This window comes from Eupeodes corollae, chromosome 1 (genome assembly GCF_945859685.1).
Source record: "Eupeodes corollae chromosome 1, idEupCoro1.1, whole genome shotgun sequence".
NCBI lineage: Eukaryota > Metazoa > Arthropoda > Insecta > Diptera > Syrphidae > Eupeodes > Eupeodes corollae.
Window position 1 is genome coordinate 27,476,898 of NC_079147.1, and position 24,017 is coordinate 27,500,914.

General features: G+C 36.7%; 2 protein-coding genes across 2 annotated transcripts in view; one reads left to right on the forward strand and one right to left on the reverse strand.

Moving 5' to 3' along the window:
* LOC129953725 (autophagy-related protein 16) overlaps nt 1-24,017 on the reverse strand; it is a 323,558-nt gene that overhangs the window by 253,941 nt on the left and 45,600 nt on the right. The window lies entirely within an intron of this gene.
* LOC129953724 (uncharacterized) overlaps nt 1-24,017 on the forward strand; it is a 108,334-nt gene that overhangs the window by 74,217 nt on the left and 10,100 nt on the right. The window contains exon 5 of the mRNA XM_056067119.1: nt 21,450-21,701. Within this exon, the coding sequence (XP_055923094.1) occupies nt 21,450-21,701 (252 nt within the window). The remainder of the gene's footprint in view (nt 1-21,449; nt 21,702-24,017) is intronic.

Sequence of the window (24,017 nt, forward strand, 5' to 3'; positions counted from 1 at the left end):
TAGATATACTCGGTTTTAGAAGAAACAATCAATATCTTGAATGGAGAACTAGGTAGGGACTTTCTGTATAAACACTCATTGAACGTCTTCGCTGTAGAACCAGGAAAATTTGTAAGGTTTTAAAGTTTAAAAATTATAAAGATTATTTTATTGAATTGTATCTAATTAGCTTTATTTTCGTATATACAAATTAAAAAAAAATTCAGTCTGGTAGACGGCCTACGGCCAAACCATTTAAAGGCTTGTGTAATATTAATGAAGAAGATAATGTTTTGTTCTTGTATCGCCTTGATAATAATAAGCGTATCCGGAATACACTTCCTCCGCAAAGAAGACCGCATAAACACCTTTTTGACGCTGTCAACAATATTCTCAAAATCGATAAACAACAGGTGAAGTGATCACCGAGAAGGATCAAGGTATTTTCTCACACATTCTAAGATAGTCTTTGCTATTATTTTGGTGACTGCATGCAAATATCTCCCCAGTTTTAACCCTTTATCAGATCTCTTTATTTAGGGACTTTGACAATCATTGCTTTGATTCAAAGTCCATCTTATCCCTCCGTTACTTGTCAAGGTCACCCGTTGTATATCAGTGATTACCAATTAGAAAATAATCGGTGACAATATGCAACCCTGCATGACTCCATTTTGGACTTCAAGCTCCTCCGACTAACTACCTCCATGTAATAATATAGATGAGCTTCGCAAAAAAGGCCAGATAAACGCTGTCAACAACCTTTTCAAAATCGATGAACAGCAGGTGAAGTAGTGATAGCCGAGAAGGATCCGGGGTGGAATCTTGCTTGTACAGCGTTGAGTTTTGCTTCGAGGCTTTGCAGGCAAAACTCAAATATCTCTTCAGTTTTTTTGGGACTTTGACAATCGTTCCTTTAATTCAGAGTCCATCTCATCCCTCCTTTACGTGTCAAGGTCGCTCGCAGCATATCAGTGACAGTATGCAACCCTGCTTAACTAAACTTTAAAGTTCAGGCCTCTCCGAAAAACTACCTCCGTGTAAGCCGTGATATTTAAACTCATCATAAGTCACCTTGATATTAATAGAGATGAGCTTAACTGGGATGCCCTTCTTTTACAAAAAACGCTCAATAAACCCCTGTGGACACTTTCAACAGCCTTATCAAAATAAAGGATCCATGGCAAAATTATGCTTGTCCAACGTGAGTTCTGGTTCGAGGTCTTTTCTCACACGTTCTAAGATACTCATTGCTATTATTTTGGCGACTGAAGGAATTTTTATTTTAATTGAATCTTACATATTTCTAAATTTTAAGTTTTAACTATTTGAGTTAAATTTATAGAATTTGTTTTTATTAGTAAATAAATACAATTTGAAACTTCCTAACTTTGCCACGCCCACTTAAAAGGCTACTAACCTAAACTAGCTTTCTTCAAGGTAATGTAGAAAGTCCAAAACTAAGATTCAAGTATTTCAACTATATTAGTTAAGTTTCCCTTTATTTTCAGTAAACTAATTTTACTAATTAACATGTAAGTACCTCACATTGGGCGCCATTTTTACCTATGCACGTAAAAAGTTAAATCAGGAAACGTTTTCTTCTTCTTCATAATATCTATATAATAGAGGGTAATTTCATAGCAAGTTAGAAAATGAAAATGATGGTATTTTAAAATCTTTTTCGACTTCAACGCATCGCATCCAACAGCACACACCTTTGCTGCTTTTTCAATCTAAGCTAAGCTTTACTCGTATACAATCTTCTATAATTATTTGTCTAAATTATCTCAATATACCAGCACATCATAATAATTTAATTGACCACATTACACCCAACTGAACTGCTCTGGCTTCAGCCTTAACCTGGCTCGGCCCGTGAAGCATTTATCCACAAATTGTATCATTCCGAATACCTCATATCTATCAAATTCGACATCATCAGATATCGATTGCTTCTGTACCGCATTTTTGTATATAATGTACTCGTATCTAGAACCGCATCGTAATGAAACATGGCAGAAAATCAAAACAATTTTCTTTAGCATCTTGAAGGTGTACAATTTTTGTATCTTTAAGATTCTCTTCTGTCAGTGAACTGATCTTATACATATGTATGCAGATACGTAATGTTTATTAAAATGTGCAATTCACGTTCACACGAGCGGTCCCGGTTATGCGCCAGCAGCGCGCAACTGTCTAATTCAAATTTAATTATAATTCATTATATCTAACCGTTTTTTTGTTTCTTCTTCTTCTTCTTTTTGATCTTCATACACCATGAATTATTGACCATAATATCGGTGAAATGAAGATGTATCTTAGCCGGGCCCGTTCACAATAAGTTCGTGAGTTTTGCTGTTAAAGAAGAGTAGTAGCCGCATTAGAAAAACAGCAAGGTGTATAGAATGTCGTAGATTGGTCTAATATTACATTTCCTGCTGCAGATAGTCTTCTTCTTATTTCTTTTCTTCAATGTCTTCTAGATTCTTGGTCGTGTTTTTTATGCAATTAGAACCGAATCACCGACAATTTTACGTGTTGTTTTTCTTCTAACTATTTTCGTATGAAATCTTCAGTGGCGAATGATTGCACACCTTTTTCAAGTCGTGGTCAATGGAGGCGGCAGCTGGCCGGCTGGCGGCGGCTCTGCGGCGTCATCGTTGTTGTCATTTGCAGATCGATTAGCATATCCGACTTAGGTAATCGAGTTGCATTTGATAGGAATGTTATAGCCAAATGAAAACCACTGATAGTACTTATTAATCTTGGTAATATGCCTGTCTATAAGCTTCTGGAAGGCTAGAAAGGTTCTTACACTGAGAAAAATGAAATTCGAAAAAGGTGTTAAGAAGTTTTGAATTGTCTTCAACGACACTGGAGTTTTAGTATAACTCTTACCATGAAATGTTTTTTTCTCTGTGTACGGACAATGTAGGTATTTTCATATCTGGAAAGTGAAGTGTTTTTCCTAGGAAAAATAAAAATGAAAATTTATTGCCAATGAAAGGGCAAATCGATTTTCATTCACTATGATAAGTAGACATAGGCCATTCCAACAAAGGTGTGAAGGCACAGAAAAAAAAAAGTTAAATAACCTAAGCCTCTTCGGGCAGGGCCAATTTGCACTTTTAAACAACATACCTAAGGTGTAAGAATTGTTGAAATGAGAACCTATATACTATTGACTATTATTGCTATTTAAAGACAAAAGGCTTCAGATACAATGTAACAATAGACCATTATGGACGTTATGTTGTTAGTTGTTTTTTTTTGGTTGAGTTTTTGATTAGTTCAATATGCGGTTTCTTGGTCTCAGGTAAAACGATTTTTCTTATGATATTAGATGAAGGAATTTAATGGCTTATAGATAGAAATGTTTTTGCGGTTTTGAGAATAAGACTTTGTTGCAGTTTGGATTCAGTTTTGACTGCATGTTTAAAATGAATCAAAACACAAAGTTAAACTTGGAATTTTCTTGTAAATATCTCACAAACTCTCTATGTTGAAAATTCTCTGATGGCATTAAACATTTTTAATTACCATAACTTCTAAGCTGCTGCGAGCTGGTTGTGCGAGTAATCTTTTATACAAGATACGATACTTTAGTAAAAGGCTCTTCAGAAGGATGATTCCGGAGTCGTTATACATGAGCTGTATGGAATCTACCTCAAAGCTAATGTTATTGGGTTAACTCCTATCAGTGAAGAGAAACCAGCTCGGAAAGTCCATTGCAGTACATTTTATGGTAAGCGACAGTGTGGCAGTCCATGTTTTCGATGGAGAGATGACGTAGACCAGGACGGCCGAAACCTTAGACCTTATTTGTTAAATGCTTTACTATGATGCGAATATCCCAATAACTTTTGAATAATCTTTCATTAGTTTAAAAAACTTTGAACGTTTTGAATACAAAGTTTGTCTTTTTGTGATCAGTAAATAAAACTAGATGTTTTTTTGGGAAGATTTTGCTATTATATTGCTAACAATCTGTTCTTGACCTTTTACTCGAGCAATGTTAGGCCTTATGAAAACTTATGAGTTTTTTTAACAATATCCTTACTTACTACTTAGGCCCTCAGACCTGTTAAGTCTGTTGGGAACCTCTTAAGGGGCATAGGGCCTTTACTGCGCCTACGCGCCATCGTGAACGGTTTCGGGAAATGTGTTTCAGCTGATTTCGCTTCGACTGTCCTGCGCCATTTGCATCTCGGTCGTCCAGCTGTGCTCCCTTTCGAAGCGTATGTCCAATCCATTACCACTTAAGCCTTCGTATTAAATAGTCTATAGGTTAATGGCCTGTCCTTCTATGAAGGACCTCATTTGATATACGGTTTTGCCACTAAATTCATAGGATATTGCGAAGACATATATTCACGAAGGTTTGCAGCTTTCTTGTTATGGCTGAAGCACCCATAAAGAAGCACAGATTCGATATTTGTGCAAAATAGTCGGAGCTTTGTTCTTAAGTTGATTAAATTATTCCTCCAAATATTGGACAGCATACCGAACGCCGCTTTTGCTTTGTTGATGCGGCAGATGGCGTCTTGTTCCGTTCCGCCTTCGATGTTCCTAAGGTTTTGAAAGCTCTCCAATTTTTCCACCGGTTGCGAGAAAATATTTATTTGAGAAGATGGTCGGGTTCCGGGACTGATAATTCTTGTTTTGCCGGAATTTATTTTCAGCCCCATAACTTCTGTTTCTCTCTCCACACTTGTTGCTATTTGATGACGATCCATGATCCTATGAGAGAGTAAGCAAACATCGTCCGCGTAATCCAAGTGCTTTAAATAGGACAGAGCAGAGCGCAGTACTTCGCTTATCATCAACAAAAACAATATTGGTGACAGAATACAGCCCTGTCTGACTCCGCTTCGGATTTCAAGATCATCTGACAACCTACCATCGTGCAGAACGTGACACACGGATCCATCATAGCAATTAGTTTTTCTGGGATGCCTCTCCTACGCAAAGCTAACCAGATAAACTCCCTGTTAACGCTATCAAAGGCCTTCTCAAAGTGGATGAACAGCAGGTTTAGTGGTGATCGATATTCAACGCACAGGTGTTGATATGATCAATACAGGAGGATCCAGCATGAGATCCTGCTTGTTCGGCATCGAGTGTGGCCTCAAGGTGTTCTCTTATGCGTTCCAGTATAACTTTTGCAACTATTTTGGCAACGACGGCAGGTAGAAGGCAAATTCCTCTCCAGTTTTCGCATTTTGTAAGATCTCTTTTTTTGGGAGCTTGACGATAAGTCAATTTTTCCACTCATGGGGGAAGCTTTCGGTGGTCCATGTTTCTTTCATGAGCGGATGAAGCAGTTCGCTTGATGACGTTGGCGCTTCATGTAAAAGCTCTGCGGAAATTCCTTCAAGTCCTACCGCTTTGTTGTTCTTAAGTGCTTTAATTGCGGCAACGATCTCATCTTTACTGGGATATGCGATGCGTATTCGGGGACTAGTTTCTTCGGGCGCTTCAGAAGGTTTCGTCTGCACGTTGTTTGTAAACAAAATAGAAAAAGTGTTCTTTCCACCTTCTGACTTCCTCATCCACCGAACTTATCACAGTACCGTCTACTTCTTTCACGAGGTGTTGCTTTGAGCTGTGTGTATCGGTCAGCTTATTCCGTAAACGGTCATGCTGTCGCACCTGTTTGCAGCATCTTCTGCTTCTTGCGCCAATGCGTTGATGTTTTTTCGCAGCATTCCAATAGTGCTCGATGTCGTCATTTACCGTGCTGCTGATTGTTCTCATTTCGTGTGACAGGTGGTCCTTAAATTATTGTAGTAGATTTATTTGAACATCCCATGGAAATCTTTGATAAAAAAGACAATGATATTGCTTTTTATTGAAACTAGTTTATCTTGTTTAACCAAACGACAGCATACTTCTTTTTGAATATCCCATGAATGGAATTTTGAGATTACAGATGCCAGAGCTACGGAATTCTTAACATAAAATATAAAATGAATATCAGCATTTCTTCAGCTCAATTTAAAACTCCATTCAACTTGAATATCCCATACATGAGATTGTGAGATCCCAGAGGTCAAATCTATTAAATTGAAAACAAACAACGTAAAATAAATATCAGCATTTTGTCTGTTCAATTCAAAACTCCTTTAAATTTGATCTATGGGAGTTTTTTTAAAACCAAAGGTTTTATTGAAAAAACAACATCAACATCATTAGTAAAATCTTGTTTAGTTTCAAAACAGTTCCCATAGCTTTCTAATACCCAACTCTATCTAAATCATCATCATTATTTTTTTATCTGCTTTACCCGCTAACAACAAAGTATATTACACTTTATAGCGCTATAAAAACCATTTTAAAACTTTTGATAAAACTCCAACACTGCATCACTAATGTAGTAAATACAAAATCATAATAATAAAACAAAATACAAGAAAATAATAAAACATTTTTCTTCTCGTAATTAAATCTCAATTTGCATTAAATTGAAGTCCATGCACTGCAACTTGTTTAAATTGAAGGCAGAAGCATCACTTGTTTTTAGCATGCAAATCAAGCCCAATACTAATGAATCAGCTTTTATGAGGATGAAGAACATCTTACATCAAAATGCTTAAAAGCCTTGTATCATAGCTATGTAGCCTGATGCAAGACCATCAGGTCTCTTGAATTTACTAACGGACGGACAACGACGAGCGATGACGATGATGAGGAGTGGAAGACATGATTTCTTGTAAAAGATATACAAGTTTAGGATCATATAAAATCGCATCATCCTCAAAATCACTTTTAATTAAAGTTGAAACAATGTAACTACAGCAACATGTTGCGGGGCAGTTTTACTAATAAAACTATCTCAAAGGAGGCGCAAGCTATAAATATCAATTACTGCTTTGAGCTATTCTTTAGACTTTGTTATGTTTTAGATGAAGGTGTTTGAAATGATAATAGCAACAATGTTGCTTGACGCATATTCAAAATGGAAATAACTAATTCGGCATGAAAAATCATAAATTCTATGAACTTTTCGTTAAATCAACGAAAAACTTAAGCTGATTGACATTTATATTATTCAAAATGAATGAAATGAACAATTCAACATCAACAACAAGAACATCACGCAACTCCAGAAAACCAGCAACATGTTTCCCGGTGCTTGTCTTTTATAATGTTCCTTAAGAATACTTTATAATTTCTGTCATGTTCTCAAGACCGAACTGTCCAATGTTCTTTCGCACCGTTTCCGATCTAATTTCAATTCAAATGACAAATTCTCTTCACAAAAGTGTTCTTTGTGCGTCAGTTGCAGTTGTGTACGGAAACATGACGCCACATTGAATGTCTAGGCACATGCATTTGTTTTTCAAATTCACACAATAGAAAATATATAATCCTGGAACAAACCATTTCCTGATGTCCTCATCGCACCATCATCATGATAATGTTTTTTTTTTCACATCAGCAATAGAAATGCACATAAATTACCTTATATCGTCTTTGATGCAGGGCTTCAGCAACACGCAGAATTATTCATAAACAAAATCAAGAACGGATACACAAGCATTGACTTCATTATAGCCCAGGAATACAAATCGTTTTGCCATTACAAAATCAAATAAAAGCAAAACGCTGACATCGCAGCAACAAACTTTGAAGCAAGCAAAAAAGTTAGAAGAAAAAAAGACTTAGAAGCTTCTATTTGTCCCCCCTAGAGAGACAATGTTGTGTAGGCAGGCACTGTTGTACCTTGACCATCACTGAACGCGCGAAATCTTCTCACGAAGATTGTCCAAATGAGCCAATTCTACATTAGATCAATCGGTTCTTACTCTTCCCCATACAACAACGACGACGACCGACGAAGCATAGCTAGGACGGAACGACGACGCCAACGAAGCTGCTTCACTTCTCGAGACGCAACGTCAACAAAAGACTTTTCTCACTTCCCTCTTCTTGTTTTTCTTTGCTTTTGAAATCGATTGAAATATGACGGTCAAGGTGGAAAATTGTAACGCTCTGCGTTGTTTCACTTCCCTCCTAAGCAATAGCAATTTAAGGCCAATTCTAAGGATTTATCTTCGCCTTTAACCTTGGCCCATTACAAAAATCGCACTTCTACCACAGCTTGCGAAAAAATCCTTTCGGGATAAATTTTGTGAAATTACTCGCGGGGTCGTTGGACATCAATAATGCGGGTCTTTTAATGGTGAATCGATGTTGCTCGTAAGTGCACAGCACACATTCGGCCAATGCATCTCCACATCCATCACTTGTCCCGTACAAGGAATCGTAATTACCTAGGATTACGATTGCAAAAATATATTTACCGCCACCGCTTGCCGACAGAAAAGACTGAAGCAGCAGCACAAGCATCAGCATCAGCAGTTAAATACATCACTCTCTATGCCTCCACACAATATATGGTGGAAAAGTCTTCTATAGTACAATACGAAAGACTTACAGAGATTTAAAACAATAGGAAAAGACAGGCTTTTGGAATTTCTGTGCCAATGGACAACTGACGTCCGATCAGAAACAGAGAGAGAGAGAAAGAAAGATCAAAGTGAAAAGATTAACCCAACAGAAGCATACTACTCGTAGTTAATGTCCATGAATTCTTCAATCGTTTATACTCTTTATCTGACGTATTGGAGTCGACTATTTGACTCGCGCATATAATTGAAGATCGAAGATGACAGCATTGGAATTTCTAGTAGCGCGATGAAATTCGTTCAGCGAAGAAATAGAAAAAGTATTTAGAATTCCAAACGGGAAACAAAATTGAAGACAGTTAAATTTATGGAAAGAGATTTCCGAAGCAATAGAAAAATTGGTCAAGCTTTTAGCATTTCGTTTTTAAGAGATAGGCATAAATTCTGCCTTCATAATTTATGGTAGAATACAAGAAGCTCATTGAAAAGAGCAGAAAAAGAAAATCGAAGGTTCGACTTAATACGAACAATTTTAAGATCTACCTTTCTACCTTTTTACCTCTTTAAAAAACGAAAGATCTACTTGTGTTTTAAAGCTAGATTTTATCGAAAGAGTTGAAATTATAAAATTGAACAACTGTTTCAACAACAACAAGGTTCAAAGAAGTAAGTTTACGAATTTACAAAGGTAAACCCTTTTAAAAAAAACTATTAGGGGAAAAATACTGATATGTCGGAAACTTTTCTGGTCATTTGTAAAAGATGTTCGTCATCGTTGTGTCCGACGCTTGTTTTCAATGACAATTCTATTGTAAGCTCGGTTGACAAAGCCAAGCACTTGATATTTCAAAAGCATTTGATAGAGTTTGGCATCAAGGTCTCTTAGCGAAAATGCGTGTTTTTGGTATTGATGAATCAATACTTTGTTGGATTAGAAACTATCATTCTAACCGTTCAATTTGAGTTGTATTCGAGGGTTTCAAGTAAGAAATTCATAAAATAAATGCTGGTGTTCCCCAAGGTTTCGTTTTGTATCCAACTGTCTTTCTTTTTTTATAAATGATCTTTTGAAACTTCTAGGCCACTTAATTGTTTCGCTGGTTTGCAACAGCAGTGTATGATAATCTTATTAAATTCTGATTTTGTCAGCATTTTGTTGTAGGTAGTTAAAAAACGTAATACTGTCTTATAACTCAAGAACACAACCCAACCTCAATACCACTATCCATGGGTGGTACTTCAATCAAAGAGACTGAACCACTCACAGTTCTTCTAGTTACTACTCTTGAACACCTCCGCAAGGTCTTATGTCTATCATTGTTTTATTAAGACTCTCACAGACAATGGTTTAGTGAAGCAGTTTTATTCCTTCCATCAAAATAATTCAACCCCAATACCCGTATTTTTAGGAATGCTTATCAGTTTATCCCTTCAGGCGTACATTGATTCTTTTTTTAAGCCGCACTACACGAATGTGGAATGCATTGCCAGGCTCTATATTTCCCACTCATAGAATTGTGCAGAGATTCAAAACTAATGTGCATCGGTATCTCTTTTATAATTTTCTCCTCCGGGTGAAGTACCCGTGGCATGATGGAAAGTGTATTGGAGTGTCACGCAAGAGGTCTTGGGTTCCATCCCTGCCCATACCGCCTAAAGTTTTATTCACGGGTACTGCCTCTTGCGAGGAATTGACAAACTCTCCAAAGAGTAATTATTGTCATGAAAAAGTGCTTTCTCAAATTAGCCGTTCGGATTCGGCATATAAACTGTAGGTCCCCTTCATCTCTGGAATTACTCGCACGCGGGAATGGTTGAGAGTTGTAAGTTACTAGGCCCTGGTTCTCTACAGACTGTTGCGCCACCTAATTTATTTATTTCTATAGGAGTTTTCAATGAGAGCGGGTAGATGTTGTGTGTCAATGTCATGGCGTTTGATGTGTGGCACGTAGCGCCGTCCTGCTAAAAACACATGTCGTCTAGGTCCATATGGTTCAATTTGGGCCATAAGAAATTAGTTATGATCATTATTAGTTTACGGTGACCGCCTCACTAACGACGTTTTCAAAAAAGTACGGACGAATTACGCAGCCGGCCCAAAAACCACATCAAACGGTAACTTTTTGAGGATGTATTATCACCTGGTGAAGCTCGCGTGGGTTGGTGTTGTCCCATATACGGTAATTTTGCTTGTTAACACAGAAATTCGTCCAAAAATGTGCCATATCACTTAAGATGATTTTTCAACCAAAATTGGGCTTCTCTTCCTAATTATTCGAAAACCAGTAAAAGAATACAAGGCGTTGTGTATGACCATAAACTTTGAGCTTCTGGGTCGATTGGATCTTTTACGGGCGCAGGCCCAAGTCCCAAAGCAAAATTCGTCAAATTGAAGTATTCCCAAGGACGAGTTCTTGTATACGGCGAGGAATAGACTGCCTCGGGTTCTGCTGTATACTTTCACGCGTAAACAACTTAATAATAAACAAAAAAATTGACATACGTCACCAAAACAAAATGGCCACCACGTGACGCTTAAATCTACCCGCGCCAATTTAAAAACCCAATATTTGGTCGCACTTTGTTTAATAATTATAAGGGTATTCATTACCCCTTGAGTGCACGCACAATACACAAAAAATCTATTCCATTTGAAGACTTTTCTAAAAGTCTCAAAGCAGGAAACAACTTCGTGTCTAGTGTTAGCGTCATTGTATTCGTATGTAAATATTGAGATAATACCTGAAAGCCTCGGCGTAGGTATAACATCTCTTAGCAAAACACGCCTTAAACAAGAATCTCTTTTTCAAGATATGAAAGGAACCTACTTGTACACCTGTGCTAACTTTTCTCTAATGCCACTTGCTGAAAATTCTTTTTTTTTTTATTTTTCAAGCAATTTACAAAGTAATGAAACATCTTCAGCAGCTAGATTCATGCGTGTATTCATATTCATAAATCGATCGTGTGCCATCTCCAGGATTATTTAATTATTAATTCCTTTCTAAAGATATAAACAGGTATAGTGTGGTGGGGGCTATAGAACAGTCAGTCGGTAGGTTGGTTTTTTAAATGAAAATGCCAACTAGTCTTTGATGTCTCACTTATATGCCGTCAGGATATGTTACCACAAAAAGGAAACACACAGAACACCTGAATACACTTCTTTATATCCTAAGAAGTTTTCTTAATCAAATATTTAAAACGTATCTATAATAAATCAATAGAGTGCGAAGTCGCCACACGCACACGATATATCTTTTCATATAGTCTTGATGATTATGTTGCATTTGTTGTTTAGAAACAACAAAAAGACGATATTTTATGTCGAAGCAATTTTGCATTTTGGTTCCTCAACCGGGATTCCAATTTTTTGACAGATTTAAAAAAAATCTTATTTTTAAGAAAGCAGGCCGAACATCTGGAAATACTTTAAGACAATATGTAGAGCTTAATTTTGAAATATAAACTGGAGAAATAATCTGTTAAGTTGGTTTGAAATATTATTTTCTAACTAAAAATTCAAGTAATTTCCAACTGTTTTCGCCAAACTATAAGAACCTTTTACTTTTCAAACTATACCATTTGGCTCTTTTAACATAAGGCAAAAAAAAAGAAAATTAAATTGAATTTTAATCGAAGGCGGGCTTCATTGACGGTTTTATGTATCTTCACACCTCCTGCGCACGATCGATTTGGCTCGTGGCGAAATTCCCTTAAAATTATATTCGTATTCTGATGTTTTCAAAAAGATGCGACTTAGCACGAAATATTTGAATCTTTCGCTTCCTTTCTTTCTTCTGTTTTAAGCATAAATGCCGGATGTATGTAAGTAATAAATCTCAAAACTTCTTGTGCGTCGTCCGCGTTATCCTAGCGATCAAGGCGGTTAATCATGATTTTTCGACCTTTTCATGGTCGTATCTTTACGCATTAATATCTCATTTAAAAAAAATGCAATCCTCTAAGTACTAAGTACGGCCTTACCCTCCTCTCTCCATCCTAAGCTTCCCGGTTTAAAAATGAAGATATCACATCAATAAAAGCATCTCAGGCAATCATCCTTTTTATCTCAAAAGATCGATGATGGTGTTTAATGAAATTTCGCACTTTGCTTAATTAAATCCCATCTCACATAACTCGAGACAAAAAGATTATAATAGCGTTAGATGTATCATTTATATTGGAAAAACACAAGGTTCCTTGTTTTCCTTCCCATTGATTGCCTTCAAAAGACTCTCATGTCTCTCTCATCGTCGCATGATCATCATAAAGGCGGAAAGTCCGGAAAGATGCGCTCTGGGAATTTGTAAAATTTTTCCCGCCAATCCATTATAAATGATTAATGAGGTGATCATAGAAAGATATAAATTTAAGCTTCTGCACAAAGATTGGCAATAGAAGATTTTGTACATACCATGCGGTGGGTTATTAATCAATGTGTCGTTGAGTCATTAATTTATATAAAAACAAAAACAAAACCTAAGCTATGAGAGTATTTATTGTATAAAACGAAGCGTGTGCTGCTGAATGATTCTTGGTGGCTTTTTTTTTAAATACAAGAGATTCCTTCTTTTTACTGAATGAATGAGGAATAGGGTAAGGAATTGTAGAAAGAAGCTGGTACAAGGTGTTAGAGTTGGGCGTGCTAAGGAATTATGTTCGTACAAGATTACCAACAACAAGCGGAAGTCGATAAAAATCTATGGAGAAAAGTGATCGTTTAGGATTTTATTTTGTAGATAAGATTAATATCTTACAAAGTCAAAAAGATGTATTAGAAGTTTTGTTTCCAACAAATGTGGTAAATTTACTACATTATTGCGTTGTTCTAAAGCTTAAAGTATTTGAGTTATTATCAGCTGAATGGAAACACAAGGTTTAACTTCCAGCTGAGTCAAAATACTCAAATTAATTCCATGAAAACAATTTTTAAAAACTATCAACTTTAAATAAATTATTTTGGAATGGGAACAGAAAGGTACTCGCAAAACAGTATCAGTCTTTCGACAAAATGAAACAAATATCAAGCTCGATTGTTAATTTTTAGCAAGCTTTTTCTCATCGTAACTGCTTTCAGGAGGTCTCTTATCCAACTGTAATCTTTTGACATCTCTTATCCAAAAATGTGGTATAGTATCATTAGATTCAGATACCTAAGAGTTTCTGATACTTCATACTGTAATCTAGACAACTTATTTTTCTTATTCCTTTTATTACACGATTTCAAGTTGGCAGTGTTGGCATTTGATACCTGTCAAACTCAGCTGTCATTTGAAATGCCTTAATTTTAGTTGTATGTTTGCTCTTTATGATAATGGAAACCTTAACAATAGAACAACTAGTTAGAGACTTACAACTGTCAAAAGCACATCATTCATACTTGTTTTATTTTTATCGCAGCCCAAGTTTGGATAGTAATTCGACTTCGAACGAATTCGAAACATTGTCCGACTCTATCTAGAGAATTGTATCCTATTTTACGCACAGTCAGATCGTTATTACGGGCAATCTCAATTATCACAATTCTTTGTGGCTGCGTTAATCTGGTCAGACAACATCCGAAGAAAGGTAGGGCGAGATTTTTGCTGAGTTAAACCCCCTGACTCGGTAAGTTAGCGGGCCAACTCGGATTTCAGACGTTGCAGGTCAATCCACCAACACTCTACACTTGTTTCTTACCTCTGATCCTAATAAGTGTACTGTCAGTGTATTATCGCCTCTAAACTAAAGTCTTTGTGGAATGAGAAATTGTATCCCGAATAGGGTAAAGTCTATCAAACCGAAAGAAAACTTAAGGTCTGATTCAAGCTGTAAGGAGGTTATAAAGATCAAAAATTGAAGTTTCTGGAATTAAAAAGCCAACCCAACTGAGGAAAACCGGAATAAGTTCAAACAAGCTAGAAAGACCTGTAACGGTCCCCGCTATTGTTCTGAAGAGGTGTTCTTCAACGCTGGCAGAACCACTGAGTAAGCTTTTCCATTTGTCCTATTCTACAGGTCTTTACCCGAGTGGATACAAAACTGCATTTGTCCAGACTGGTCCAAAAAAAGGCGAATCTCCCTCAACATCTTACTATCGTCCAATTGCACTTACGTCCCTCTTTCCAAGGTCATGGATACGCTGATCAATTTTCAGCTTAAGAAAAATCTTGAAGAACGGAAGCTTATTAGTGACCGACAGTATAGCTTTCGTAGCAATAGGTCCACTGGTGATCTCATGGTTCATCTCACCGAACAGTCGAGCAAATCTTTACATCGTTTTGGAGAAAGTAAGATTATTGCATTTGATATTTCAAAGGCATTTGATAAGGTTTTGCACCAAGCTCTCTTATCGAAAATGCGTGCGTTTGGTATTGATGAATCCTTTTTTCGTTGGGTTAGAAATTAAATTTCGGACCGTTCAATTCAAGTAGTATTGGACGGGTTAAAATCTGATATTCACAAAATAAACGCTGGTGTGCCCCAGGGCTCCGTTTTGTCTCCTACACTTTTCTTTATTTTTATAAATGAGCTTTTGTTTGAATCTTCTAACCTACTTAATTGTTTCGCTGATGACACTCCCTCAGCTTCTCAAATTCTTTTTTAGATTCTTATCCTGGTGCTTTGGACTACCAACGGCAACGTATGATAAGCTCATTAAATTCTGATCTTGACAGCATTGTCTTATGGGGAATCAAAAACCGTGTATTATTGAATTGCTGTCTACTGTCACAATTCACAAAAGCGTAACCCTCCCCAAATCCACTATCCATGAGTGGTACTTACATCGAGGAGCCTGAACATCTTTCAGTCCTAGGTTTGTGCATTACAAACCACTTGTTGTGGAGTGATCACATATTTGACATCGCCAAAAATGCTGATAAGTGTTTAGGTTTTCTCTTGAACAGAATTCAAAAAAAGGGCTCTTAAATTAATAGGTGACCGCTATTTAACTGTATCTTTTATAGGTAATTCTTGCGTTTTTGAGCTGTAGCAGGGCATGTACAGAGAAGGTGAAGAACTGTTAATCCTCTTCCTCTTCCATACAGCTTCTGCAAGTCATTCGAGAATACGCCTTGCTGTGTGGCGTTCTTTTCTATTAGACAGTGTCCGGTTATGACACCTATTGTCGAGCTTACATGCGATCTGCTTAGAGATAGCAAGCACCTGGAACGCTTTAAAGCTATTGTTGGCCAGATGTTTTTTGTGGTCTGACAAGTGGTGATGTTGTTTCACCTGGTGTTTGGACCAGGTAAAGACAGCTAGTAAAAATTGCCTCAAGGATTGGTGCAATTATGTCAGAAGGTTTTTTAGCTCAGCTGTTATTATTTCATCTGGTCCTGCAGATTTAAATGGTTTAAAGATGTTGAGAACCCATTGTAGCTTTTCCCTAGTGATCAGACCTTTTGGATATGTTGTATTGGAACTTACACGTATATAATTGTTGCAAGTTTCGGTAACAGAACTACCAGGAAAATGAGTATTCAAAAAGTTAAGCGATTCATTACTTGAATTTGTCCAGGAGCCGTCTGCATTTTTCAAGCAGCTCGGCATCGCTGGATTAGTTGAAAGAATTTTCCGTAACTAAGATGCTTCACAAGTTTCTTCTATCGTGCCACAGAAGGATCGCCAGGAAGATCGCTTAGATTTCCTTAGTACCTTCTTGTATATTTTTAGGAATTCTTTGTTAGAATCCTAGTGAGAGGCTAGTCTTGCGGCTTTGGCTCGGTTGAAGAGTTTCCTGCATTCTCTTCTGAGCGAGTCAAGCTCTGAGGACCACTATTGTGGTTTCCTCTTTCCTCTTATGTCTATAGGTAGGGTGGACAAGCTATTTCCAGCGATCTGTTTATAGCTGAGGTGAGGTCATTGACTTTGTTGTCAAGTTCATTAGCATTACACGAAGGACTAGTTTTAGTAAACTTTGTAAAAAGTTGCTTTATTAAGCCCAGTCAGTTTTCCGATAATTTCGAAAAGTCAATGGACTAGGGTTTTCATCCAGATTGATATTGAACTGGATATATCTATGATCATGTAGTGTATAGTATCGGAGAGGAGAGTTATGTCTAGGACTTCTTGTCGAGTTTTAGTGATGAAGGTTGATTCATTTCCAACCTTACTTACTAAGAGGTTAGTACCAAGAATATAATAAAAAAGGGACTCACCTCTGTCGTTGATATTCGTACTTCCCCATACCGTGTGATGAGCGTTAACATTGCTCCCAATAATAAGGCGGATCCTTTGCTTGCTCGATTGAAGAAATGTCAATTCTTTGATAATTTATCTTGTTTAGTTAAACAGAATGATGATGTTACCCCAAAAACCTCCCACGGAAACCACAAGTTTTAAAACTTTCAAAATTTATGATCCATATCCTGGTGGTAAACTCTTCTTCAATCATTACTTCCTTTTAGAATCTGTCATATTACCATACCTACTATAATAGGTATGAAAAAGATGTGTACTTCTTAAGGTATAGAGTAGATATATGTAGGGACAAAAATCATCAAGTGAAGTCAAGGCCGTAAGCCATCAAAACTAACAAGACCATTGTTCCGCCTAAACGCGTATAGAACCGCAATTACCTTAGGGTATAGGTATATTTTATCTACCATCATCTTTTGAAGTGTGTTTTCTGTTTCTTAAGTTTCTTGGCAACAAAAAGGGAAACAAAAAAAAAACAAAAACAAAAATAATTGACATTTGTTTATATAAAAATATCATATACAAAAAACGAAGATAAAGGATATTTTCTGTAATGCTGCTACAACAAAATGCGAAAAACCAACAATTCTAGCAGCACACACAACACACATGTTCAACAAGCCATGAAACTGCCACGATGCAACTTCTTTACGACCATTCAAGTTGCAAAATGCTGATGCTTCCTTAGGCATTGGGGCTCTTGTCATATTTTAGCAATAAAAGTGCAATGTTTTTGTTGAACCGTTCGCCGACTATCTGTCTATATTTCCTCTTTTCTATAGATACTTTGGTATGACTTCAGGTCTGTCTGTATATGAAGAAATGGACAGATTTGATCCTCCAAAAGTTTTTCTTGGTTATGGTTATGGTGTTGAAGAAGGGGATAAAAAGCGGCTTCCTTTCGTTGATTCTTCCTTTTCGAATATACCAACTTTGATAGCGGTTCCAAGTTCGCACTAACGAACCTTCTTTCTATAGGTAGCTATATATCAATAACATATATGAATTGTAGTGTAACATGCGTTAAGGCCCGGTCATCTATTCAATATAGATTGCTAACCCAAGTTAGATACACTACACAATGTCCATGATATCGATTTACAATATTTCATAATAATTTTTGTCAGAAGACGTTTGCAAAGGCTACACAGGTTGAGAGGTTTAAAAGGGGAGGTACCTACCTACCTGTAGCTCTTGCTAATCCTAACTAACCAAACAAGCTCAACCTACGTGTCCTTGTTCTATAATAAGCATGATGCATATAACTTATTTAACGTTTTTTTTTTTTGATTCGTTTGTTTGGATTAGAATTTTTAGATTCGTAGGGTATATGATGTTTGTTGATGACCACTCGAAAAATATACAGGGTTTTCAAATAAGATTTTGTATTTTGAAATAGAAAACGATTTACTAGGCAAATAGCAACCTACGGTTTCTTTCTAAAGGTTGATTTTTTATCATTATCTCTTTGGCAACACTGGTTTAGACAGCGCTATCAAAATGCGCGCTCTGTTAAGAAAGTTCATCGCGCTCTTCTTCCATTTTGTGGTTAGTTTATTTTTGGATCAATGGGTACGTAAAGAAGCAGAATTGTCGATTTTGGAGTGAATATCAGCCAGAAGCATTGCAGGAGCTACCAATGCATCCAGAAAAAGTCACAGTTTGATGTATGGGCTGGTGGCATCATTGGACCGTACTTCTTCAAAGATGGTGCCCAACTTTTTTTTGCCCAAAATGCAATAACTTGACTTGCATGACATATGGTTTCAACACGACGGTGCCACATGCCACACAGCACGCGAAACAATGGACTTATTGAGAGGCGAGTTCGGTGAACATTTTATTTCACGTTCGGGCCCAAACCATTGGCCGCCTAGATCGTGCTTTTTATATTTAACACCGTTAAAGTTTTTTGTTTGGGGCTATGTTAAAGCTCATGTCTATACAGAACAGACCGCTTCAATTGCCGCATTGGAAAACAATATTGAAGCATTTATTCGTGAGATACCGTCCGAAATGTTGGAAAGTCTATGCCAAAATTGGACTAAACGGATGGAGCATTTGAGGCGCAGTCAAGGTCAACATTGCATGAAATAATCTTTAAAAATTAAATTATATGGACCGTACTATGGATTCAAATAAAAATTTCATGCATTTTTCAGAATTGCATGTTTTTTTTTTGAAAAAATTTCCTATAGCTTTTAAAAAATCACCCTATATAAGATGATCCAAGACCAATTCACACATTTTACTTGACAACTTTACGAATTTTATCTTCAAGGCCTTAAATCTTTGACTTAACCTCAACAAAAAAAAAAATTAAAAGGCTTTAAATCCCAGAACTAGGTGGCGAACTGTGATAACCTCTTCAAGAACTACAATGGTCAGGCAACTGTTCTTGGAAAACTGCTATTGTTTATTGTCTCTTTGCAAATAAACGTCGTTCACATCACTGTCTTAAGAGCTAGAAAATACAAAGCCTTCAATTAACATTCGGTAGTGCAATCTATTCACAGAAACAGTTGCGGAAAACTTATTTTCAAATGCGTATATAAGGTGCAATATAACATCCAGCCCAAAAACCGGAAACGCACCAAACAATGACAGAGGCTTTTCAAAAATAGCTCTTGCCCCAAAGGTAACAAATCTGCTTATTAACATAGCCTTCGAGTTAAAAATGGGCCTTGTCGCTGAAAATGATTTTCCGATAAAAATCCGGATCATTATGATGCATTTAAAACACCCGCAATCAGTGAAGATACGGCTAACGTTGGCCTTAACTGTCTGACAGTCGTATTTTTCTGCCAGTTCGACTATTGCTGGCCGAGAAAGTTCTTAACGACAACACAAGTGTTTTTGTTTTGGGAACTGTGTATGCAACATTTTTGTCGTTTTTTGTAGCGAATTCTAACAAGTTCACCTCTACACCTTCAAACTTGAAAATTAAGGTTTTAAGCAGAATCGCGTTGCATATTTGTTAACACAACTTAAAAGATTCTAATTTCTTCAAAAACAGTAAGGTTAGGTTAAAGTTGCGTCCGAGATGGAGGTGGAGATGGATAGGGCACTCTTAGGCCAGTTTTTTGGCCCATTTTGATACAACATAAATCTTAAACCCTGTAAATCTAGAATAGGTTAGATATTTTTTGTGGCTTGACTAATGGTGATGTTATTCTACCTGATTTTTGTTTTCTTTAAGGGGTCTTGTCATGGCTAAAGCTTACATGTATCGAGTGGTATGCCCGCTTAAGCAAAACGTGGTTAAATGAATAGTTCTCTAAAATTTTTAGCGAATACGTCTGCATTACAATAATTTAGAATGTCTTTAAGGACCGACACCTAGCAAAGTTGAAATATAAACTGCTCTGCCATCTTGATGATCGGCAATTAAAGAGTTTTAAGACATAGAGTCTAAAGATTTTATAACGCGCTGACTATCTGAGAAAGTACGGATATCAAATGCTGATATCACATTTTCTTTAAGTCAGGACAAGACTTCTTTTATAGGCAAAAGTTCTACCTGGAATACTCTACAATGATTGGGAAGGCGGAAAGTCTTAGTTTTAGCCTTTCGATTTATACGTCTCCACCAACCTCGTCAATTGTTTGTTACCCATATGATTAAATGGGAATTGACTCGTCTTGCAGAAATGCTCTAACCCCCAGAAAGTTTTGGAAGGTTCTGTCGAATTGAAGTTGAGGGATAGTGCAGCCTGTGTGATAGAACACCACCCTGCGGTGTGCCTCTGTTGACGAACTTAAGCTTCTAAAAGATATTGGATTTAAAATTAAATTAATTAAAAAAAAAATAATACCAGGCATGTTTTAAATAAATGTACTATTTTTAAACAGACTCTTTGAACACAGGAGCTGGTCAGTGCGAACCAGTTGCTATTTGACTAAGACCCAATTATTGATTGTAAGGTTAAAGTTTAACCGGAGTTAACTCTACGAATTTGACGGGTTAACAGTTTTGATTTCATTTATATGCTTCGTGATACATTCTTCGCCTATAAAAAGTTGTCTTGAAAGTCAACCGTGCGTTGTTTAATTTTCTTGATAACCTAATTCTGGTTTAACTTAGAACTGAAGAACTCCAGACTAATATGCAATGGAAACTGATAATAACTGCACAATTTTTAACAATAATCATAAAACCGATTTTGAACTGTTAAAACGCATTTAATTAAGCTCAACTTAAAGTAATAAATAATAAAAATAAATTGGGTGGCGCAACAGTCAGTTTAGAAACAGGGTCCAGTGACTTACAACTCTCAACCATTCATGTTTGCGAGTACTGTTGTCAGGGATGGAAGGGACCTACAGTTTTAAGTCGAATCAGAACGGCTAATTTGAGAAAGCACTTTTCATGACAAGAATTATTCTTAGAGAAATTGTCAATTCCTCTCAAGAGGAGGTACCCGTGAAAAAAAAGCTTTAGAAGGCATAGGCAGGGATCGAACAGCCTCTGGCATGACAGCCCAACGCTCTAACCACTAAAAGTAATGATTTTGTCTATTTTAATACTAAACAAATTGATTAACCTGCGAGAAAGTTTTATTTTCATTACAAGTTTTATTATTTTTTTGACTAACAGGTTTGCAATTCTTAAAAAACATTTTAAAATTGAGAAAGATGTATTCGTCAGTTACGTTTCCGTCTTCATTTTTGTTCAATCAAAAATAGGGTACCCCACAATTTATTCCATTTGTCAACATTTGCAGTTTTCTAGTATCATTTTTATTATTTGTATATATTGTGTTTTCTATCGATAAATTAAAATGTGTGTCTGCTCTGCATACCGCTTCTGATCATCATAATTTCATATTTGTTTACCGTATTTTTATTTTGTTGTTTTTGTTGTAATTTCAGATCAGCTAACTACTATCGTTCGACAAATGTCTGCGAGCTCTCTGAAATGGATCGAATCACTTTGGCCGGATCAAGTGCATTCCAACCTTACGAGGGTATCGATTATCTGGAAAACAACTGCGCCGAAGAACCAAATAAGTTGTGCGAGTTCAAGCGATTGTCGGGCAGAATATTGAAGACCGTCGATTCGGTGTACCAGGATGTTGGAAGCATTGATGAATGCCGTGATTTGTGCCTTAACTCACCGTACAGGTAAGTCTATAATATGAGAAAAGTATGTAGTTTGTTGGTGGTGCGCTGCGCTCTGGTGGTGGATGGTTGATTATGATTGGGGGGTATATAAAAACGACTCGACTTCATCCACCGTTCAACCGGGGTTCAACTGTGTATATCGTGTTGGGCATGATGACGATTTTTTCATCAATAATAATAATTACTCCATGATGGAGATGCGACTGGTTTACTAATTAGAGATCCTTGTTCTCCATGGAGGTATCTATTTCTATCGCTTGTCAGGTGTGCACTGAACACTACAGACACCGCGCCTGCCGCCTAGGTACCATCAGCAACCGAAACAGCGCAGCGCGTTAGCGTTCCAACACACAAAAAAAGTGGGTTGCAACAAGATTAATCTAACAGAATGGACGGGACGTGGCTTGGTTTGCATATTATCGTGTCCGGAAATGGTAGTGCTTACAGATGAGGATTTAATGTACGTTCGTGTGAACAAGGCTTTTGCGTGTAGGATGGATGGAACAAATCTAGAAGAGATTACATGCTCGCTGCAATGTTCCTGAGTGATAACCGAATGAGTGAGGCAACATAGTTAGGAATGGGAGGGGGAGGGGTTCTTTTTACGGTGACTGTCTCTATATAGCTCGAGGAATCGAGGAGGAATATTTAGATATGCATTGGGGACGAGATTGTTTTGCGAAAAGCATAACATTGTATTTATATGGCGCGGAACAGGTTGGAGTACCATGGAAATTGTTTCTATATCCACAAATTTACCGCTAAGTGAGGTTAAGCAAAATCGTAAACACAAAGTGTTACTACGTTCTCCGAAACGGATAGGTTAGGGAGGTATATAAACGGAAAGACACATATAGCCCGCTGAAAAATTGTGTGACAGGTTTTGGAGTTATTAATCAGGTGCAATATAGGAACTTGGAAATTGATGTGGCGTCGCGTCGTCGTTGATGGTCGTCATCCATATGACTGGGGGAACCAAACACAAAACATAGAGATGTTATTTTGATGGGCTACAAATGAAGAGAAAAAGCTTTTAATCTAACAAGCTGTCACTGCGTGAAGATTGGCCGTGACGAATTGACGCTATCCCATAATTGAACATACTCTTTTAGGCAGATTAAACCTGTCAAAGATGTCTTGATTAGGTTTAAGAAAAAATAAAAAAAACAACATGACACCCAAGTGTATACGAATGTATGGATAGTAAGAAATTTAGGTGAAAGGTCATTTTCAGGCCATCGGCAGTAAAGAGGATATTAATGGAAAATAGTGGTACTTGATTTTTGTCCTAGTGACTGAAGACTGATTGACTGATGGGTGAAGACGTTTATTGACTTTACTGTTATTGCTTTTTGAAAAATTCTTTAATTTCCATGTCACGTCGTCGCCGGAAGAAGATTTTACAAATTAATCAGCAATTTTTAAGGAATCCATAGTTGATGAGAAATTCTCAGGTTTAACTAAAAGTTCTTTTCATATGAGTTGGATGCTTCGGTTAAATTTGTAAATTAGCCGGGGTTTAGCTCAGTTTCTACACGAGAGATCTAGGAGATCTTTTCAATTGGTTAGTATTGAAATCAATGTTTAAATAGATATTGAGCTTTGATTAAAAACACAAACTATGAAGTTATTGATGGAAATTGAATTGATTACAAAAATGGAACGATACATTAATCAACAACGCTGAAATTGTTAAAATGCACTACAAAATGGTTTCGCAATGGTTTCATTTTAAACTTCCCTCTATTTGGGCAAATGTCACTTTTAAGGATAATCGAATGGCATTTGACAAGTAAAACTAGTCTATTGCAAAAAATGGAACGATACATTCATCAACAACGCGGAAATTGTTAAAATGCACTACAAAATGATTTGCAAATGGTTTCGAAAAACTAAAGTACTGTTGAGTCGTTTTGAAGTACTTTCTCGGTAGGCAATAGTGGAACAAGTGGACAAATTTTAGCTATTGACGTAAGGAATCATATTCTTTTGCGTCAATAAACTAACAATATTGTTGTTGCAGGCCTTTTTGTGTAGACGAAAATGCAAGTTTATCGATTTGTCGTCAATCTTTGAAATGCGAGCGTTACACAAACGAAATTACACCTAAAAGTTCTTAAAAGTTTATAATAACTCAAGCCGGTCAATCAGACGGAATATCGTAGCTTGTGTTGCTGAAAATACAACTCGTACTCCTTTTCTTTTTACATCAGTGAAATAATTTTTTTTTTTTGAAAAATAATATTGGGTAAGGCCGTTCTTAAAATTTTTTCATAACTTATTTGTTGTAATTTTATAGTTTTAAAAAAAGATAAG